This window comes from Dipodomys spectabilis, unplaced genomic scaffold (assembly GCF_019054845.1).
Source record: "Dipodomys spectabilis isolate Male_0828 unplaced genomic scaffold, ASM1905484v1 ptg000495l, whole genome shotgun sequence".
In the NCBI taxonomy this organism is placed as follows: domain Eukaryota; kingdom Metazoa; phylum Chordata; class Mammalia; order Rodentia; family Heteromyidae; genus Dipodomys; species Dipodomys spectabilis.
In genome coordinates this window covers 566,521-583,273 of record NW_024871172.1, presented here as the reverse complement: position 1 = coordinate 583,273, position 16,753 = coordinate 566,521, and the positions used below count along the sequence as shown (strand labels likewise).

General features: G+C 67.1%; 2 protein-coding genes across 3 annotated transcripts; one reads left to right on the top strand and one right to left on the bottom strand.

The window, feature by feature from the left end:
- Positions 1 to 192: 192 nt before the first annotated feature.
- Positions 193 to 2,200, top strand: LOC122098883 (sphingomyelin phosphodiesterase 5-like). Its single transcript, XM_042669385.1, has 7 exons — positions 193 to 1,041; positions 1,116 to 1,188; positions 1,337 to 1,477; positions 1,552 to 1,641; positions 1,715 to 1,778; positions 1,853 to 1,988; positions 2,061 to 2,200. The coding sequence occupies exons 1-7, from the start codon at positions 193 to 195 to the stop codon at positions 2,163 to 2,165; spliced, it is 1,458 nt and encodes a 485-aa protein (XP_042525319.1). The 3' UTR covers positions 2,166 to 2,200.
- A 6-nt stretch (positions 2,201 to 2,206) lies between these two features.
- Positions 2,207 to 16,537, bottom strand: Oplah (5-oxoprolinase, ATP-hydrolysing). 2 transcript variants are annotated; one of them, XM_042669421.1, is made up of 27 exons: positions 16,155 to 16,537; positions 11,735 to 11,958; positions 11,446 to 11,637; positions 11,004 to 11,103; positions 10,594 to 10,717; positions 10,311 to 10,506; positions 9,993 to 10,158; positions 9,760 to 9,898; positions 9,615 to 9,682; positions 9,205 to 9,470; positions 8,962 to 9,074; positions 8,334 to 8,504; positions 8,025 to 8,162; positions 7,804 to 7,942; positions 7,570 to 7,682; positions 7,265 to 7,416; positions 6,548 to 6,708; positions 6,369 to 6,470; positions 6,121 to 6,295; positions 4,271 to 4,455; positions 4,045 to 4,191; positions 3,646 to 3,780; positions 3,401 to 3,550; positions 3,084 to 3,241; positions 2,737 to 2,897; positions 2,562 to 2,659; positions 2,207 to 2,413 (listed from the first exon to the last, which is right to left on the bottom strand). In XM_042669421.1, exons 1-27 carry the CDS (start codon positions 16,387 to 16,389, stop codon positions 2,267 to 2,269), a joined length of 4,155 nt encoding a protein of 1,384 aa, XP_042525355.1. In that variant the 5' UTR covers positions 16,390 to 16,537; the 3' UTR covers positions 2,207 to 2,266. The 2 variants fall into 2 exon arrangements, with proteins under 2 accessions (XP_042525355.1, XP_042525356.1); XM_042669422.1 differs by lacking the exon at positions 16,155 to 16,537 and adding an exon at positions 12,221 to 12,281 and having other exon boundaries at positions 2,209 to 2,413.
- Between the last annotated feature and the right edge of the window lie 216 nt (positions 16,538 to 16,753).

Sequence of the window (16,753 nt, the reverse complement as noted above, 5' to 3'; positions counted from 1 at the left end):
CGCCTCCCTGGGCCTCCGCGGCGCTGCCCGGAGGCGCGGGCTGGGCCGGGCCGGGCCGGGCTTCGAGGGGCGCCCGGCATCCCGGGTCCCGCAAGTCGCGGGAGGCGGGCAGGGCGCGGCCCGGGGCCGGTCTGCCGGGAGGGGTCCCCTCCGTCCTCCACGGCCACGCGTGGGGCTCGGCCCCGCGCCCCTATGGCGCCGCCGCCCGGCGCGCCGCCCCCGGCCCCCGCAGACCTGCGGGCCTCGCCCTTCCCGCACCCGGCGCTGCACGCCCTCCACCGCGCCGCCCTCCTGCTGCTCTTCCCGGCCTACTGGCTCCTGGACCGGCTCCTGGGCCACTGCGCGCCGGCGGGGCCCGCGGGCGGGCGCGGGTGGCTGCGGGCCGTGGCGGGCGGCGCCGCGGCGCTGGCGCTGCTGCTGCTGGCCGGGCTCCCGCTGGCGCTGCCCGGCCTGCTGCTCTGGCTGCCGCTGCAGGCCCTGCGCCGGCCCTTCCGCTACCGGCCGCCGCCGGCCTGCTGGGCGCCGCCCGCGCCCTGGAGCCCGCGCGCGGGCCCGCGCCGCTTCCGCTTCCTCACCGCCAACCTGTGCCTGCTCCCCGACGGGCTGGCGCGCTTCAGCAACCTGCCGCACAGCCAGCGGCGGGCCGAGGCGCTGGGCGCCGCGCTGGCCTGGGCGGCTGCGAGTGCGCCCCCGCCGCCCCCGCCGGCCCCGGCGCCCCCGGCGCCCCCGCCGCCCTCGGCGCCCCCGCCGCCCCGCGCGGCCCTGCTGGCCACCGTGCCCGCGGGCCTGGACTTCGTGTGCCTGCAGGAGGTCTTCGACCTCCGGGCCGCGCGGCGCCTGGCGCGCCGCCTGGCGCCCAGCCTGGGCCCGGTGCTGTGGGACGTGGGCGCGCTCGGCCTGCGGCCCGGGCCGCACCTCAAGCTGCTCGGCAGCGGGCTGCTCCTGGCCTCGCGCTACCCGCTGCTGCGGGCCTCCTTCCGCTGTTTCCCCGACTCGAGGCGCGAGGACGCGCTGGCCTCCAAGGGCCTGCTGTCCGCGCAGGTACCCGCCGGCCGGCCGACTGGGGGGGGGGGCGCGGGGGCCCGGGAGAGCCGAGCCCATGAGTGCCGTTGCAGGTGCAGCTGGGCGCCCTGGACGGGCGGTGCGTCGTGGGGTTCCTGCACTGCACGCACCTGCAGGCGCCCACCGGTGAGCACCTCGCCCAGGCCCCCGCCGCCCCGCGCTCCCAAGGAGCTCTGGTGGGGTCAGACCCAGACACGAGAGGAGGCAGCGTGTCCAAGGCGAGGGTCCTGAGCTGAGCCTGCCACCACCCCCTCCCACCGCCCTGCACTCCTAGAGGACGGGGCCCTGCGCTGCGCACAGCTCACGCTGCTGCTGGACTGGGCAGAACAGTTTGAGGAGGAAGGCTGCCAGAGCGGAGAGGTGGTGGCCTTCAGCGTGCTCCTGGGAGACCTAAACTTTGACAACTGCTCCAAAGGTGAGCTGACGCTGGGATGGGACAGAACTGAAAGGCCTGGGCCCACCCACCAGGCACCTGGGTTTTCTCCACAGAGCACAAGCAGGAACAGGAGCACAAGCTCTTCAGTTGCTTTCAGGACCCCTGCCGGCTGGGCACGGGCCAGGAGCAGCCCTGGTCCCTGGGTAGGACACCCGGGGAGTGGGCTGGGAAGGCTGTAGGCAAAGCACCGGCTGATTTTGCCTTCCAACCCCACAGGGACGATCCTGAGCACCTCCATGCTCCACCACTCGGTAGCCAGCTCCCCGGAAATGCTCCGCAGGTGAGTAGCAACCACTGTGTGTCTCTGCCCACTGAGAGAGATGCCTTGCCTCGATCATACCATCCCTCCCCCAGGGCCCTGGAGCAGGAGAAAGAGCGCCACATCTACATGGCAGGCTCTCCCCAGGGTAGCCAGAGAGCTAAACCCTGGAGGGGCCGACGCTTGGACTACATCATGTACCGGGGAGTGCCAGGGGGCCTACTGAACCCAGTAAGTGCCAGAGCTCAGGGCAGTGGGCCCGCTGGCCCAGAGACTACACCTCAGCCTGACTCCCACCACCAGGAGGTGGAGCAGGTGACCTTCAGTACCGCTTTGGCTGGGCTCACAGACCACCTGCCCGTGGGCCTGCAGCTCCGCGTTTCCCAGGGTTCCCACACTGGCACGTAAGATGCACCACGGGGATGGTCAGCGACACGGACCAAGACGTACGCAGTGTTGGGTCTGGCCTCTGCCCCAGAAGCCGGCGATTTAATTTATGGCGAAGTCCCTCACACGGCCTCCTGGGCACGACGGTACTCATAAACGCTGCCCCGCTCAGGGAAGGCTGGGGGCTGCGGAGGAGAACCCGGAGGGGGGCCGGGGTCCTCTGGGTCACCGTAGCCCCCGCCGCCGGGCGTGTGAAGGCAGAACACGTCCTGTGGAATGGAAGGAGGCGCGGGTTCAGCGCGGGGGCCGCCGGGTCCAGAGAGCCGGGGCTGACTAAACCCTGCCTCTGACTACTTCCACATCTCGGTCCCTGCTTGAGGGCAGGGGTGGGGTGAAGGCCAAGGCCGCATCGCTCACCCCAGGGTACACGGACACGGACGTCTTCCCGCCCAGGTTCACCGTGCGGCCATCCTTGCGGATCAGCAGGTTTAAGCCGCGGGCGCCAGGCTCGCCCCCTGCGGGGAAGGCAGGGCCGGGGTGGAGGCGGGGCCGGGCCGGGGCCGCGGCGGGGGAGGGACGGGGTGCCGCCTACCGTGCAGGCCGTACGGCCGGAAGGCGCGGCGCTCGGTGAGCACCGACAGCAGCGCCTCCTCCCGGAAGAGCAGCTCGCGGACCACGCCGTCGCCGCCCCGGAAGCGGCCGCGGCCTCCGGAGCCGGGCCGCAGCTCAAAGCGGCGCAGGATGACGGGGTACCTGCACGGGGCGGGCGCTCAGGGCGGCCCCGGCCCCGCCAGCCCGGCCCCGCCCCCGCCGGCCCGGCCCGCCCCCGCCAGGCCCCGCCGACCCCGCCAGCCAGGCCCGGCCCCGCCGGCCCGCCCCGCCCCCGCCGGCCCGCCCCGCCCCCGCCAGCCAGGCCCCGCCCCCGCCGGCCCGGCCCACCGGCTCTCCAGGATCTCGGGGTCGGTGATGCGCGTGTTGGTCATGTGGGTGTGGACGCCGCTGCGTCCGTGCCAGCCAGGACCCGCTCCCGCGCCGCCCGCCACCGTCTCGTAGTAGCCCATGTGGGCGTTGCCCAGGGTCACGTTGTTCATGCAGCCCTGGCCGGGTCAAGGGGCGACGGCGAGGTGGCGCTCGCTCCCGGCCAGGCCCCGCCCCTGCCGCCCCGCGCTGGCCATCGCCCCGCCCGCCAGGTTCCGGCCCCGCCCCCTTGCTGGCCATCGCCCCGCCCCGCACGCTGCTGGCTCCGCCCACCGCACCTGCGAGGCGGCACAGGCCCCGAAGGCCCCCAGGATGACGTCCACCACGCGCTGCGACGTAAGCACGTTGCCGCCCACCACGGCGGCCTCCGCGGATGGGTCCAGAATGGAGCCTCTGGGAATCACCACGCGCACGGGCGCCAGGCAGCCCTGCGCCCAGCGAGCGGCTCAGGTTCCAGGAAAGCCCACCCCAGGCCCGCGCTGGGGTGACCCGCACTCCGGGACCCGAGCTCGCCTCTGCCCACCTGGTTGAGTGGGATGTCCCGGCCCACCAGACACCGCAAGCAGTAGATGAGCGAGGACAGCGTGATGGCGCGCGGGGCGTTGAGGTTGCCGAACACCTCAGGCCCGGTGCCGGTGAAGTCAAACACAGCGCTGCCCTGGCCGTGGGGGGGAGCGTCAGAGGTCGCGGGGCCACGCCCCACCTTCCCTGACCACCGGGGTGGAGTGTGGGGGTGTGGGGAGATCAGGGGTCACGGGGCCACGCCCCACCTTCCCTGACCACAGGAGTGGAGTGCGGGGGTGTGGGGAGATCAGGGGTCGCGGGGCCACGCCCCACCTTCCCTGACCACCGGGGTGGAGTGCGGGGGTGTGGGGAGATCAGGGGTCGCGGCCCATGCCCCCGCCTCCCCGCCAGGCCCCACCTGATTGAGGTTGACCTGAACGCGGAGGCGGATGGGGGAGCCGTCGTCCATGTAGTCCTCGGCCAGCACCTCCAGGGGCAGGCCCCGGGCCTGCCGGGACGCGCCGAAGGCCCGCAGCATATCCCGCACGGCCAGCTCGGCGTTCGCCTGGCAGGGAGAGGGGCTCAGCGCACCATGCCACCCTGAGGAGCCCCTGCACTGCCCGCACACCTGCGCCCAGGCCCACCTGAATGTGGCCCATGTAGGCCTGCACCACATCCAGGCCGTACTGCCCAATTAGCTCTCCCACCAACTGGATGCCCTTCTGGTTGGCTGCCACCTGGGCCCGGAGATCGGACAGGTTGTCATGCAGGTTCCTGGTTCCGCTGCAGCCGGAGATCTTGCCCGGTGCCCGCAGGGCCTCTGTCACCGCTGGATGGACAGGGTCTCCACTGAAGCACTACTCCCTGCGCAGGCCGCCTGGTGCCCTTTCCTACACCCGCTGTGCCCTACCCAGTGGCTCTGAGACCTCCTGTTGTCCCTTCCCTCCCCGCTCCCCGACTCACTCAGGGCCGCTGAGGACGCCAGGCTTCACCCTACTCTTCTGCTGACCACTATCCCAGGGCATGTTGGGCAGCAGCTTTGCCAATGACCTCACTGAAGCTGGAGGTCATTGCCTGGGGGAAGGGGACGCCTTCCTGCCTTCTCTGCATCCTCCCTTTCTCCACTTCCCTGACACTCCCCAGCTTGCCCTGCTCACTGGCCTGCCCATGCACCAGGCACTGTCTGGTCTCCACCCTCCTATCTCTGACCAGAGAGTCTCTTTTCCCACTCATACCAGCAGGAGAGATCTGGCCCAGCTCCCCAACACCCCAGCGGGAGAGGTCTGGCTCAGCCCCTCCCACACCCCAGCGGGAGAGGTCTGGCCCAGCTCCCCCCACACCCCAGCGGGAGAGGTCTGGCTCAGCCCCTCCCACACCCCAGCGGGAGAGGTCTGGCCCAGCTCCCCCCACACCCCAGCGGGAGAGGTCTGGCTCAGCCCCTCCCACACCCCAGCGGGAGAGGTCTGGCTCAGCCCCTCCCACACCCCAGCGGGATAGGTCTGGCCCAGCTCCTCCCACACCTCAGCAGGAGAGGTCTGGCCCAGCTCCTCCCACACCCCAGCGGGATAGGTCTGGCCCAGTTCCTCCCACACACCCCAGGAGAAACTTCCTGCCCCCCTCTCCCCTCCCCCAGCCTGGCCCCTGGCCATGTCATGTGTTTGCACACTTCCGCTGACCAGGTCACCTTGTCCACGCCCCTGGCACCCTAAAGACCTGTGGCGCACGCGCACGCGCGCACACACACACACACACACACACACACACACACACACACACTACCCCGTGTCTCTTCACACTGTTGCCCTGCCCTCAGACCCCTGCAACCTCAAAGTAATGCTCTTTCCCACTGCCTCCATCTCCCAGCAGCTGGCTCTGTACCAAGAACTCCAACCTCTAGTTGTCCAAACCTGACACCTCACTTCCCCCAAAATTCCATCAAACACCCACTCTGAATTTCCACCCAGCACCTTCCATCCTCCACCCAGCTTCACACTATGATCCAGGGCCACTGCCCCTGGCACACCCGACCCCCTCCAACCCCTGGCATTCCCGACCCCCCCCCCCATCCAGGACTCTCTGGAACCCTCATACCCTGCAGGGATTCAGGCAGCAGTGCTAGCCAGGCCAAAAATCCTCATCCATGCCTTGCTGCTGGACAACCAGGCCCAGCTGTATCCCCCCAGCCCCAGCCCCAGTATGGGTGGGAACAGCCATCCATCTTGAAATGGGCCCTGCTCCCTTCTTCACTCTGCTGCTTGGGTGTCCTGGACAATTCTCACCCCAAACCACCTTCCCAGGGCCTTCCAAGGCTCAGGTGGAATTCATCTCAGTCCCTCCGGTCATGCCTGAGGATCTGCACTGGCCCAGAGGACTGAGGGTTCATCAGGACAGGCCTGGGCTGTGGGCTGGATCCCAAGGGCCAGCTCAGCCAGGCCTAGCACAGCCCATCCCAGCCAGCTGAATGCTCACCACGGCCCCCCTCCCTCCCACTCACCTTCCTCCTGGAAGACTCCCCCCTGGACCAGCTTGAAGGACAAAAAGACAGCGCCCTCCTGCTGCAGTGTCGTGGAGTGGGGGGGCATGGAGCCTGGGGTGATACCCCCAATGTCAGCGTGGTGCCCGCGGCTAGCCACATAGAACACAGGCCGAGTCTGACCTGGCCAAAACACCTAAGCAGGGGAGAGCAGTGGTCAGCCGTGTCCCCAGAGGTAGTCATCCCAGCCAGCCAGGCAGCCCTCTTACGGGAGTGATGACAGTCAGGTCCGGAAGATGGCTGCCTCCCGCACTGGGATGGTTGCTGAGCAGAACGTCGCCAGGGTGCAGATTGGCGCCCAAATGCTGGATCTGAAACAAGAGACAGGTGCAGAGTGGGGGAGGAAAGCAGGGGCAGGTCAGGGTAGGTGAGGAGGTGCTCTCCGTACCTGGAACTGCACGGTCTCCTGCATTGCACCTAGGTGCACAGGGATGTGCGGGGCATTGGAGACCAGACCCCCATCGGGTCCAAAGAGGGCACAGGAGAAGTCGAGGCGCTCCTTGATGTTGGTGGAGATGGCCGTGCGCTGCAGGATGCGGCCCATCTGCTCTGGGGACACAGAGTAACCAGGTGCCTGCCGGCCCCGCCTCCCCACGCCTGGCCCCAGGGAAGGGGGCTGGGGCAGGATGCCACCTGTGCATCCTGCGATGGGACCCCCAGGGTCAGGCTCTCCGATGCCCAAATCCGGGACCTGGCACGCCCCACAGAAGATCAAAGTGGCCGCATGCCCATGTGGTCGCCAGGCTGTAGCCATGCCCCTGTGAGAGAACCTAAGACCTCCTCTGCTCCCTCCATCCTGTCTGGCCCAGCAATGGCTTGGTCCCCAGGCATAGTCTCCCGGGTTCCAGAAAGCCCCTGGCCTAATCCCACCCAGATGGGCTCCTGGCACCTGCCTCTCACACGGGCCTCAGAGGAAGGCGGTGCTTGTCCTGCCTGAGACATGCCTGCCCGCCCGCCCAGTTGCTGGTAAGAATTGTTCCCCTCCTCTTGGCACACGCACCACCAGCCAGGGGATGACACTGATACTGTCCACCAGCCTGCCTGTGCCTCTCCCACGTTTGGTCCCACAGCAGCCAGGCCTCACTCGACAGTGGTGGCCACTCACCAGCGATGCTCATGAAGCGGTGTGAGAAGATGGACAGCTGGATGGGATCGAGCTTGGTGCTCACTGTGCTGGGCGCCTCGGCCCCCACAGAGATGCGGATATCCCCGGTCTCCGTCACTTCTGCCTGGCAGCCAGGCTCCACAAGTATGGTGCTGGGAGAGCAGGTACAGGGGAGCTGCCAAGGGGCACCTCAGAGCGCCAGGCAAAGCGGCACGCCCACTGCAGTCCTAACAGCTCAGGCCCCCCCCCCCCGCTGCCCCCCCGACCCCCCCCCCCACACCAGCCCCTGGAAAGGCTTCCTCTACCTATTGCTGTCGATGATGAGGCAGGGCCCATGGAGCTGGTGGCCATAGCCCAGCTCTCCTAACAGGTACACTGGGGTCTCCTGGTAGCCTCCCTCAAAATAGCACTGGGTCACCTACAGAGGATGTAGAGAAGCCGGGCTCCGAGGGCCCCCGAGCGCCCCGCGGCCCCCACCGCAGCCTGCCCTCCCCACAGGCCTCAGCCATGTGCAAGCCAGGACAGGGAGGGCCACAGACCTTGTCCACACGGGGAGGCCCGGTCTGCACTCTGGGTGCGTCCTCCAGCCGGAGGCCACTGCGGCCAGTGCCCCTCACCCTGACGTCGTCTACCACCACCGGCCTCTCAGGGATGACAAAGCCAAACTCCCTCATGTACCTGTACCCCACCCAAAGACACCACGAAGGTGAGGGGCCCAGGAGCTGGCCGCCCCCGGCTCCCAGGAGGAGGGCTCACAGACCTCTCCACAAAGGCTGCCCCGAAGTCTCCGGCGTGGGGGGAGTGGGCCGTGGCTGGGTGCTGGTGGGCAGACACCATGAGGGCACAGTCCGTGCCCTGGTAGCGCAGGTGCAGGAAGCTCTCGGTGCTGATCTGGGATCTGTGGCACACGGTGGGGCGCTCACCCAGAGCCACCCAGAACGCCTGTCTCACTTCCTCAGGCACTGAGAACCAGGAGTCCTCGGGTCGCCCTTAAGGTCCCTCAGGCAGTGACCCTGCCAATGGCATGGCGGGAACAACTCAGACCCTGTGCTGGCACCGCGGAACCCACCTGGGGAAGCCCTGGGCCTGCAAGGCCTCCACACACTGCTCCTCCAGGCGGCTCAACCTCTGGTCCAGCTGCACGAAAGTCTCAGGGGTGTAGGAGAGGGAGCAGGGCTCCTGAGCCTCGTGGACCACATCTGCCAGGGCCAGCCCCAGCGCCGACAACAGCCCGCTGTGCCTGCAGGAAGAGAGAGACACAGTGAGGGCATCTCCAGAGCCAGCTCCCCGGCCTCGCCCCTGCCCAGGCCCACCTGTGAATCCAGAGCCAGCTCCCCGGCCTCGCCCCTGCCCAGGCCCACCTGTGAATCCAGAGCCAGCTCCCCGGCCTCGCCCCTGCCCAGGCCCACCTGTGAATCCAGAGCCAGCTGCCCGGCCTCGCCCCTGCCCAGGCCCACCTGTGAATCCAGAGCCAGCTCCCCGGCCTCGCCCCTGCCCAGGCCCACCTGTGAATCCAGAGCCAGCTGCCCGGCCTCGCCCCTGCCCAGGCCCACCTGTGAATCCAGAGCCAGCTCCCCGGCCTCGCCCCTGCCCAGGCCCACCTGTGAATCCAGAGCCAGCTGCCTGGCCTCGCCCCTGCCCAGGCCCACCTGTGAATCCAGAGCCAGCTCCCCAGTCATAGCCCCGCCCAGGCCCACCTGTGAATGTGCACGCTGTCCATGCCGAGCGCCCGGGCAATGGCACAGGCGTGCTGCCCACCAGCTCCCCCGAAGCAGGCCAGCACGTGGGCTGAGGGGTCGTGGCCTCGAGCCTGGGGACCCAGAGAACATCAATAGCGCCCCTTCCCACAGGCCAGGCAGCCTCTGCCTCTACGCAGTGGACAGGGCTGGGCGAGTGTGTGGGGTCAGGGGCAGGGCCCACAGGAGATGCGGCGGGCATACCTGGGTGAGGGCCCGGATGGGGCGGCACATGGCCTCGTTGGCCACGCGTATGAACCCCATGGCCACTTCTTCCAGGCTCAGCGGGGAGGCGGGGCAGGGGCCGGTGGTCAAGAAGCTGTTGACCTCAGCTGCCACAGCTTCCAGGGCCTTCCGGGAGGCCTCGGGGGACAGTGGCTGGTCCTCTCCAGGCCCGAAAATGCAGGGGAAGGAGGCAGGCAGCAGGCGACCCAGGACTAGATTAGCATCCGTCACGGTCACAGGGCCCCCTGGGAGGTGGGCATGATGTGGAGGTTGGGGACTGGGGACAGGTGGCCCGGAGTGGGCGGCAGGGATGGAGATAGAGGAGCGGGGCAGGCCCAGGTGACCGTGGAGAGGGCAGGGCAGGCGTCCAGGGCTGGATCACACCTTACCTTTTCGGTAGCAGGCGGGGCCTGGGTGGGCACCTGCAGACTCGGGCCCAACAGCAAAGAGGCCAGACCTTGGGAGACAGAGGGCTAGAATTGGAGGCGGGAGAGAGAAAGGGTGAGAGATCCAGAAGAGAGAGTGGAAACCCACCTGAAGAAGAGGCGGGAGCCCCCACCAGCCGCCACTGTGTTGATATCCAGCTGGGGGGCCTGCAGGGTGACGCCAGCAGTGCTGGCCTCGAAGACGTGCTCAAACTCCCCGGCGTAGCGGCTCACGTCTGTCGACGTGCCTGGTGGACGGCATGCTGGGAGTTCCCCAATGCGGCCTGGCAGGGAGAATATTCCCCAGGCCGCCCTCCGCCCCGCCCGCTTCCGCCCCTGTACCTCCCATGTCAAAGCCAATGACGGGCTGACCGCCCTCCAGCTTGTAGGTGGTGGTAGAATAGCCAACCACGCCGCCCGCGGGCCCCGAGAGCACCGCGCGGGAGCCGCTGAAGGTGTCCATGGGCGCCAGGCCTCCGTCTGAGCGCATGAAGAGCACCTGCACATCCTGTGAACGGCGGGGGGGGGGGGGGGGGGGGGGGGGGACAAGGCATGAGTATCTGGGCCAGCACAGCACCTGGGCCAAAGGCGGGCCCGCACGCCGGGCCATCCTGGGTACGCCAGGCCGCCCCGGGTACGCCAGGCTGCCCTGGGCCTCACCTTGAGCTGGCCCTGGAAGCCTCTGCGGAAGCCCTGCACGTAGCGCTGGATGGCAGGAGTGAGGTAGGCGTCGGCGCAGGCTGTGTGCCCCCGGGGAACGATCCGCACCATCGGCATGGCCTCCGAGGACAGGGACACGTGTGTGAACCCCAGCTCCCGGGCCAGTGTGCCCACCTGCTGCTCATGCTGGGCCCACCTACAATGAAAACTCAGGGCCACTGTGCCCGCCAAGACCCCAGGCCCTGGCGGGCCGGCCGCCTCCCGCCGCCGGCTCCTCACTCACGTGTACGAGTGCATGAGCACCACGGCGAGGCTGCGGATGCCCCGCGCCAGCAGCCCCTCCAGCTTCCCACGCAGCGCCCCCAGGTCCACCGGCTGCTGCACCTCCAGCAGGTCCCCTGTGCGGCCTGCAGGACCCCATGGAGCCCAAATAAAGGATCTGTCTGCTTCTAGGCCTCACCGCCGCTGGGGCGTTGGTGGGTGGTTTGTGCCAGGGAAGAAGTGTGACACAGAGCCCCTCCGCACAGCCCATGCTAGCACCTAATGGGCGGCCCTCTTGCCCCAGCCTCCCAAAGGCTGGGATGACAGGTGTATTTTCAGGCATGGACGCTATGCCCACTCAACTCTTCCTTGACTTTCTTTGTCAGTGCCGGGGATCAAACCCAGGGCTTTGCACATGCCTGGCAGGCACACCTTTCACCGGAGACCGGGCGCCTGGCTCTCCCCGGTACAGCACCACTCGCTCCTCCACCTCCACCACATCCTCGTACAGCACCTCCGGCATGGGCACGGCCTGGGCAGGGAGAGTGGGTGGGGTGGGGTGGGCAGGCCAAGCCGAGCAGGCCAGGGCCTGTGTCCCAACAGGCAACTCCACAGGCCCAGGAAGCAGCCCAGCAAGGCCCAAGGGGGGGTGCGAGGGTTCTTTGCCCTGGGGCATCAGAGTGTGCCAGCGCCAATTGCCCCACCCCCACGGAGGCCCCTCCTACCAGGAGCCCAGCCACAGCGGTGGGGCTTCCACCTCACCCCACACAGGGCTAGCTTGAGCCGCCAGGGCCCACACAGGGCGTAGTGGTTGGCCCGGTGGGGAGGGGTAGAAGCCCCCTGCTCAGCATGCAAGTGGCGGGTAAGAGCTCACCAGGTCAAAGAGGTCGGGGCGGGCCTGCGTGCCAATGTGCAGCAGGTCTCGGAAACCACGTGTCACCAGCAACGCCACCCGCTCTCCCCTCCGCTCCAGGAGCGCGTTGGTGGCCACTGTGGTCCCCATGCGGATGCTGGCGATCTGACTGGTGTCCAGAGGCTGGTCTCGGGGCAGCAGCAAGCTCCCCTCCTGGGGGGTCACCAGGCCGGCGTCAGGACGCGCTGAGCTCCCCCTACACGCCCCCCCCTCCCCCCCCCCCCCCCCCCCCGCTCGCGCCCTGGCCCACCTGCTCCAGGATCCGACGGATGCCCTCCGTCGGCGCGTCTGCGTAGTTGGCGGGATCCTCTGACAGCAGCTTCAAGACCCGCACGTGCCCTCCTGGGCACTGGGCAAAGACGTCTGTGAAGGTGCCTCCGCGGTCGATGGCAAAATGGAAGCGGCCCTCGGGGGTGGCCATGCTGGTGTGGCTGGAGTCCAGCTGCAGCTCTTCGGCCGGGAGCCCTGGGAGAACTGGACAACAGGGAGGCTGAGGGCCACGCCTGGGGGCTGATCTGCACGGGAGCCGGGCACCCGCGTCCGACCCGGCAGGCCCGCGTCCGGGCAGGCTCATCCTGGGCCCTGGCCTGCAGGCCGCAGCCACCGGGCAGGGCGGGGCGGGAACCGTGCACGCGGGGCGGGGCTCCCGGCCGGAGCCGGAGCCGACCAGGAGCGGGCCGAGGAGCGAGGAGGGCAAGACGGGAGGAAGGCGCTGGGGCGGGGGTCGAGGGCCCACCTGTCCGTCGGGTCAGCTCCGGCTGGCAGCGAACTGCTCCCCTGCCCGCCCCGGGGCCCGGCTGGGGGGGCGGGGCGGGGCTGCGGGGGCGGGGTTGCGGGGCGGGGCCGGGCCTGCCTGCGGGGCGGGGCCTGTCTGCGGGGGCCGGGCCTGCCTGCGGGGCGGGGCCTGTCTGCGGGGGCCGGGCCTGCCTGCGGGGCGGGGGCTGCCTGTGGGGGCGGGGCCTGCCTGCGGGGGCGGGGCCTGCGGGGCGGGGCCTGCGGGGCGGGGCCTGCGGGGCGGGGCGGGGCCTAGCCCCCAGGTCCGGGCCCAGCCAGCGGATTGCGCGAGCACTGCCCCGCCCGCCCTGGCGCCTCCGCCCTCCTCCGCCCGGTGTCCCCGGCGACCCCTAGCCCAGGCTGCGGGCGGCGGGCGCTTAGCCGCGGCTCAAGGTCACCCTTCCCGGTGCCCCGGGCCGTTCCCCCGAGGCGGGCCTAGCTGGGATTGCGCTCGGGCAGCCGGGCGGCCAAAGGGCGACTGGAGAGCAATGAAGGGGAGCCCCACCCCGGGAGCGCGCAGCGCGCGAGGGGCCGGACACGCCGCCGCCGCGGGAGGCCCAAGCCCAGACCGCGTCGAGGGGCTGCTGGCCTCCCAACGCGAGGGGGGGCCGCACGGGTGGGGGCGCCCTGGGGTGGGGCAGGCGGAGGGCTCCGGAGCGCTCCGGTTTCCTTTTGCTGTTGCTCAGGGAGTTGAGTCCCAGAAAGCAGAGGCCGGCTCCACCAGCCCTCGTCCCAGGGCCCTGCAGTGGAGGAGGCCAGGTCCCGGGCCAGGGCGAGCGGCTCACACCCGGCAAGGGCGGCGCTGCCCCACGCAGGCCCCGGGGAGGTCGGCTAAGCCCCGGCCTCGCCTAGCAGCGCCGGCCACGAGCACAGCCGAGGCCCCCGCGGCTCCCCGCCCCAGCCCTGCGGGGCCTGGCAGGCGGGGTGCGGCAGGTGCGCCGGGCTTGCTGTGCGCTGCGGTAGTGGACTCGGCTGCCCGGGGCTCACGGCTCCTGTCGTCCCGCAGCAAAACCCTGAACAACTAAAGTACCACTGACCAAAATGAAGACCAGGAAGTGGAAACATGTTTGCGGGAGTGGGAAAAGCGAGCACAGGAATGCCAGGAGGAAGGGCGACCAATGTCGTCTTTATATTTAATGTGCAAAACAAAGTAACTTGAGGGTAGTGATGGGAGGGGGGAAGAAATGAGTCATAACAAGAGGGGCGACATTCGCTGGGCGCTGGTGGCTCGCGCCTGTCATCCCAGCCACTCAGGAGGCTGAGATCTGAGGATCGCGGCCCAAAGCCAGCCCTGGCAGGAAAGTCCGTGAGACTCTTACCTCCAATAAACCACTAGAAAACCGGAAGTGGTGCTGTGGCTCAAGTGGTAGAGCGCTCGCCTTGAGCTGAAAAGTTCAGGGACAGCGCCCAGGCCCAGAGTTCAAGCCCCATGACATTGTACTCAAAGCCTGAGTTATAGAATTGTAACTCCTTTTTACAACTACTTGATTGCAACAATAATAACAATGAACGGACACAGGGCTCAGAAGGACCAGACCCAGTGCCTAGTCCAAGTCAACACAGGGCAGACAGAGGTCTGACTGATTCAGAGCAGCACGGTTGTATCTGATTCCACTCTACCTGACACCTCCTGTGCACCCAGACACGTCCTCACCCCACACTCAGTCCCCTGGTGGTGTTCCTGGCAGTAGTTCATTCATCTCCTGGTTCCCTTTCCTGGGAGTCTCACCCCTCTGGCCCTCCCTGGGTCATGTGAGATGGATTCCAGCTCCCTAGAAGTGAGGAATGTGGCCCAGCAGCATGCTCTCAGGACCTACCTCCTCCGTGGTGGGCTGGCCCAGCTGTCCAGCCTCCTCCAGATGGCCACCCACCAAGTGAGAGGTGCCTCCGACGGTGCTGCTGCCAGACCCTGGCCCTTTCCCTTCCTGCTGCCCAGCCCACTCCTGTGCCCAGTGTGGGCCTAGACCAGCACAACACAGCAAGGAGTGGGAGCCTCCCCCCCCCCCGCCGTCCACCCTGTGGGCAGCTGTGGGAGCTCTGGTCAGCAGCCTCACGTCAGTGCGGGTCCCCTATCTGCCTCAAGGCAGACTTCTACAGAACACAGCGCACCTCTGGCCCTGCACTTCGCCTACTTTTTTCTTCTTCTTTTTCATGCTGGTCCTGGGGCTTGAACTCTGGGCTTGGGCGCTGTCCTTGAGCCACTTTGTGCTTAAGCCTATTGCTCTACCACTTGAGCCACAGCACCACTTCTGGTTTTCTGGTGGTTTTTTTTTTTTTTTTGGTCAGCCGTGGGACTTGAACTCTGGGCCTGGGCGCTGTCCCTCAGTTCTTCAGCTCAAGGCGAGCGCTCTACCACTTGAGCTACAGCGCCACTTCCGGTTTTTCTGGTGGTTATTGGAGATAGGAGTCTCACGGTCTCTCCTGCCCGGGCTGGCTATGAACCGCGATCCTCAGATCTCAGCCTCCTGAGTAGCTAAGATTACAGGCGTGAGCCACCAGCGTCCAGCTTCTGGAGGTTTATTGGAGATGAGTCTCATGGGCTTTTCTGCCCAGGCTGGCTTTGAACCTCAATGGTCAGATCTTGGCCTCCTGAGTAAGGCTAGGATGACAGGGGTGAGCCACCAGTGCCTGGCTTCAGCCTACTTTATTTTTACCCAATCCCGACTTATGGCCCAGACCACAAGCTCCTCTCCAGCCTCTCCATCTCCAGTCTTTGCCCCAGGTGTAGTTCCAGTGAGGTCAGAGCATTCTAGGTCTTGTCCCCCCAGCAATAGCCTAGCTGGCCCTCTCCCCCTCATGAGGCCACGCCCCCTTCCAGATGTCTACCTGCACTTGCACTAGCTTCATAGCAACCTGACTGACCACAAGGCACCAAAGCTGCAGAGCACAGATCCCTGCTGGCTGCTCCCAGTCTGCCTCCTCCGCCGGCCTCACGTGGTCACCTCTGCCCCTGAGTGTAGGAATGCCTAGCTCCCTCTGTGCTGCACTCCTCTGGGAGCTCAAGGGAGGGAAGGAGGTGCCAGGTCTCACAGGCCCTGCCAGCTGCCTGCTCCAGTACCCCAGGCTCTGGATGGAAGGCCTTTCCAAAGCTCAAGGGCAACTTCCCCTCTCAGGGCAAAGCCACCCAGGCCTCCCACTCTTTCTCATCTGGAGGGCATCCAGCTGGCCTTGGCCCTGCCACTTCAACTATGTAAGTGTGTGTGTGTGTGTGTGTGTGTGTGTTTCCAGAACCTGCCTGAGGTTTACGGCTTCACCTTGGCCAACTTTCAGTCCCTTCTCTCTAGGAATGGGGCTGGGCTGTTCCCTGCCCCATCTTTTTTTTGGGGGGAGAGGTGAGAGGTGGGCCTTGAACTCTGGGTCTGGGCGCTGTCCCTCAGCTCTTCAGCTCAAGGCTAGCGCTCTACCATTTAACCACAGCACCACTTCTGGTTTTCTAAGTGGTTTATTGGAGATGAAAGTCTCATGGACTTTCCTGCCTGGACTGGCTTTGAATTGTGATCCTCAGGTCTCAGCCTCCTGAGTAGCTAGGATGACAGGCGTGAGCTCTCAGATGTGGGGCAGTTTCCCTGCCAATCTTAAAGTCCAGGGAACACAGAGCAGGGGGCAGCCTAACCTCCAGCTCTCTGCCCTGAAAGGCTCTCCTGTCCCGCCTCCCTCACCTTCTTTATCAGTCTTAAAAACAAATGGCTGCCAAGTCAAGGCCTCCACACCATCTGTTCTCTTGGCCTAGAAAGCCAACCCCAGCCACACCATTCTCTTCCTTTTCTGCAGCTCCGCTCAGACATCACTACGTAGAGCTGTCACCTCCTCCCTGCAGTAAGGGCTTCCTGAAAGACCCCCCCACACACACTTCTCCATCTTGGCTGCCAGCACCCGAGGCCTTGGCTGAGGCTCACCTCTATCAGCATCCTTGAATTTAATTGTCTTGCGCCTGGGCACCCGGGTGCCTCCGGTGACCTCCGCCAGAAAGCCTGAGCTGCAGAAGCCCAGGCCACTGCCCCTGCTCCGGAGGACCAGCTTCAGTTCCTGGTTCTCCTGGATAAGCTGTACCAGCCGCCGTAGCTCCTCATTCTCCTGTGCCAGCCGCTGAATCTCCTGCCGCAGGCCCTCATAGCTGCTAAGAAGGGACATGGCCAACAGAACGTGGTAGCAGCTACTTCGTGGCTGGTATACTGGCCGGGGGGGGGGGGGGGGGGCAGTTCCGCCATTGTGAGGTCAGCGCTGCCCCACCCCTGCATTCTGGGGCTTCAGGCCTGCGGCCCAGCCATCCCTCCGCCACAGCCCAGCCATCCCTCACTTCTGGCCCTCCATTCGGGCCCAAGCCTCTGTTCCCTTCTGGAAGCCCCTCATGGACACAAACCTTCTCTGTCCCAGCCTGGCTCAGGTGTGCTACCAGAGGAGTGTGGGACTCAAGCATACCCAGCATCTACCTGGCACCCACTGGCAGCCGCCATGCAGCCCCATGCCAGGCCGTGAGTCTGCACAACTTGGGGCA

Bases quoted from the DNA above. Each gene is read 5' to 3' on its own strand.
- Oplah (XM_042669421.1), bottom strand. From the start codon at position 16,389: ATGTCCCTTCTTAGCAGCTATGAGGGCCTGCGGCAGGAGATTCAGCGG. The intron at 9,899-9,992 runs GTACAGGGGCGG...GCCGTCCACCAG, and splicing joins CATTGGCTTTGACATGGGAG to GCACGTCGACAGACGTGAGC. The intron at 6,471-6,547 runs GTACGGAGAGCA...CTCTTGTTTCAG, and splicing joins AGGAGACCGTGCAGTTCCAG to ATCCAGCATTTGGGCGCCAA.
- LOC122098883 (XM_042669385.1), top strand. From the start codon at position 193: ATGGCGCCGCCGCCCGGCGCGCCGCCCCCGGCCCCCGCAGACCTGCGG. The intron at 1,642-1,714 runs GTAGGACACCCG...CCAACCCCACAG, and splicing joins GGAGCAGCCCTGGTCCCTGG to GGACGATCCTGAGCACCTCC. The intron at 1,989-2,060 runs GTAAGTGCCAGA...TCCCACCACCAG, and splicing joins CAGGGGGCCTACTGAACCCA to GAGGTGGAGCAGGTGACCTT.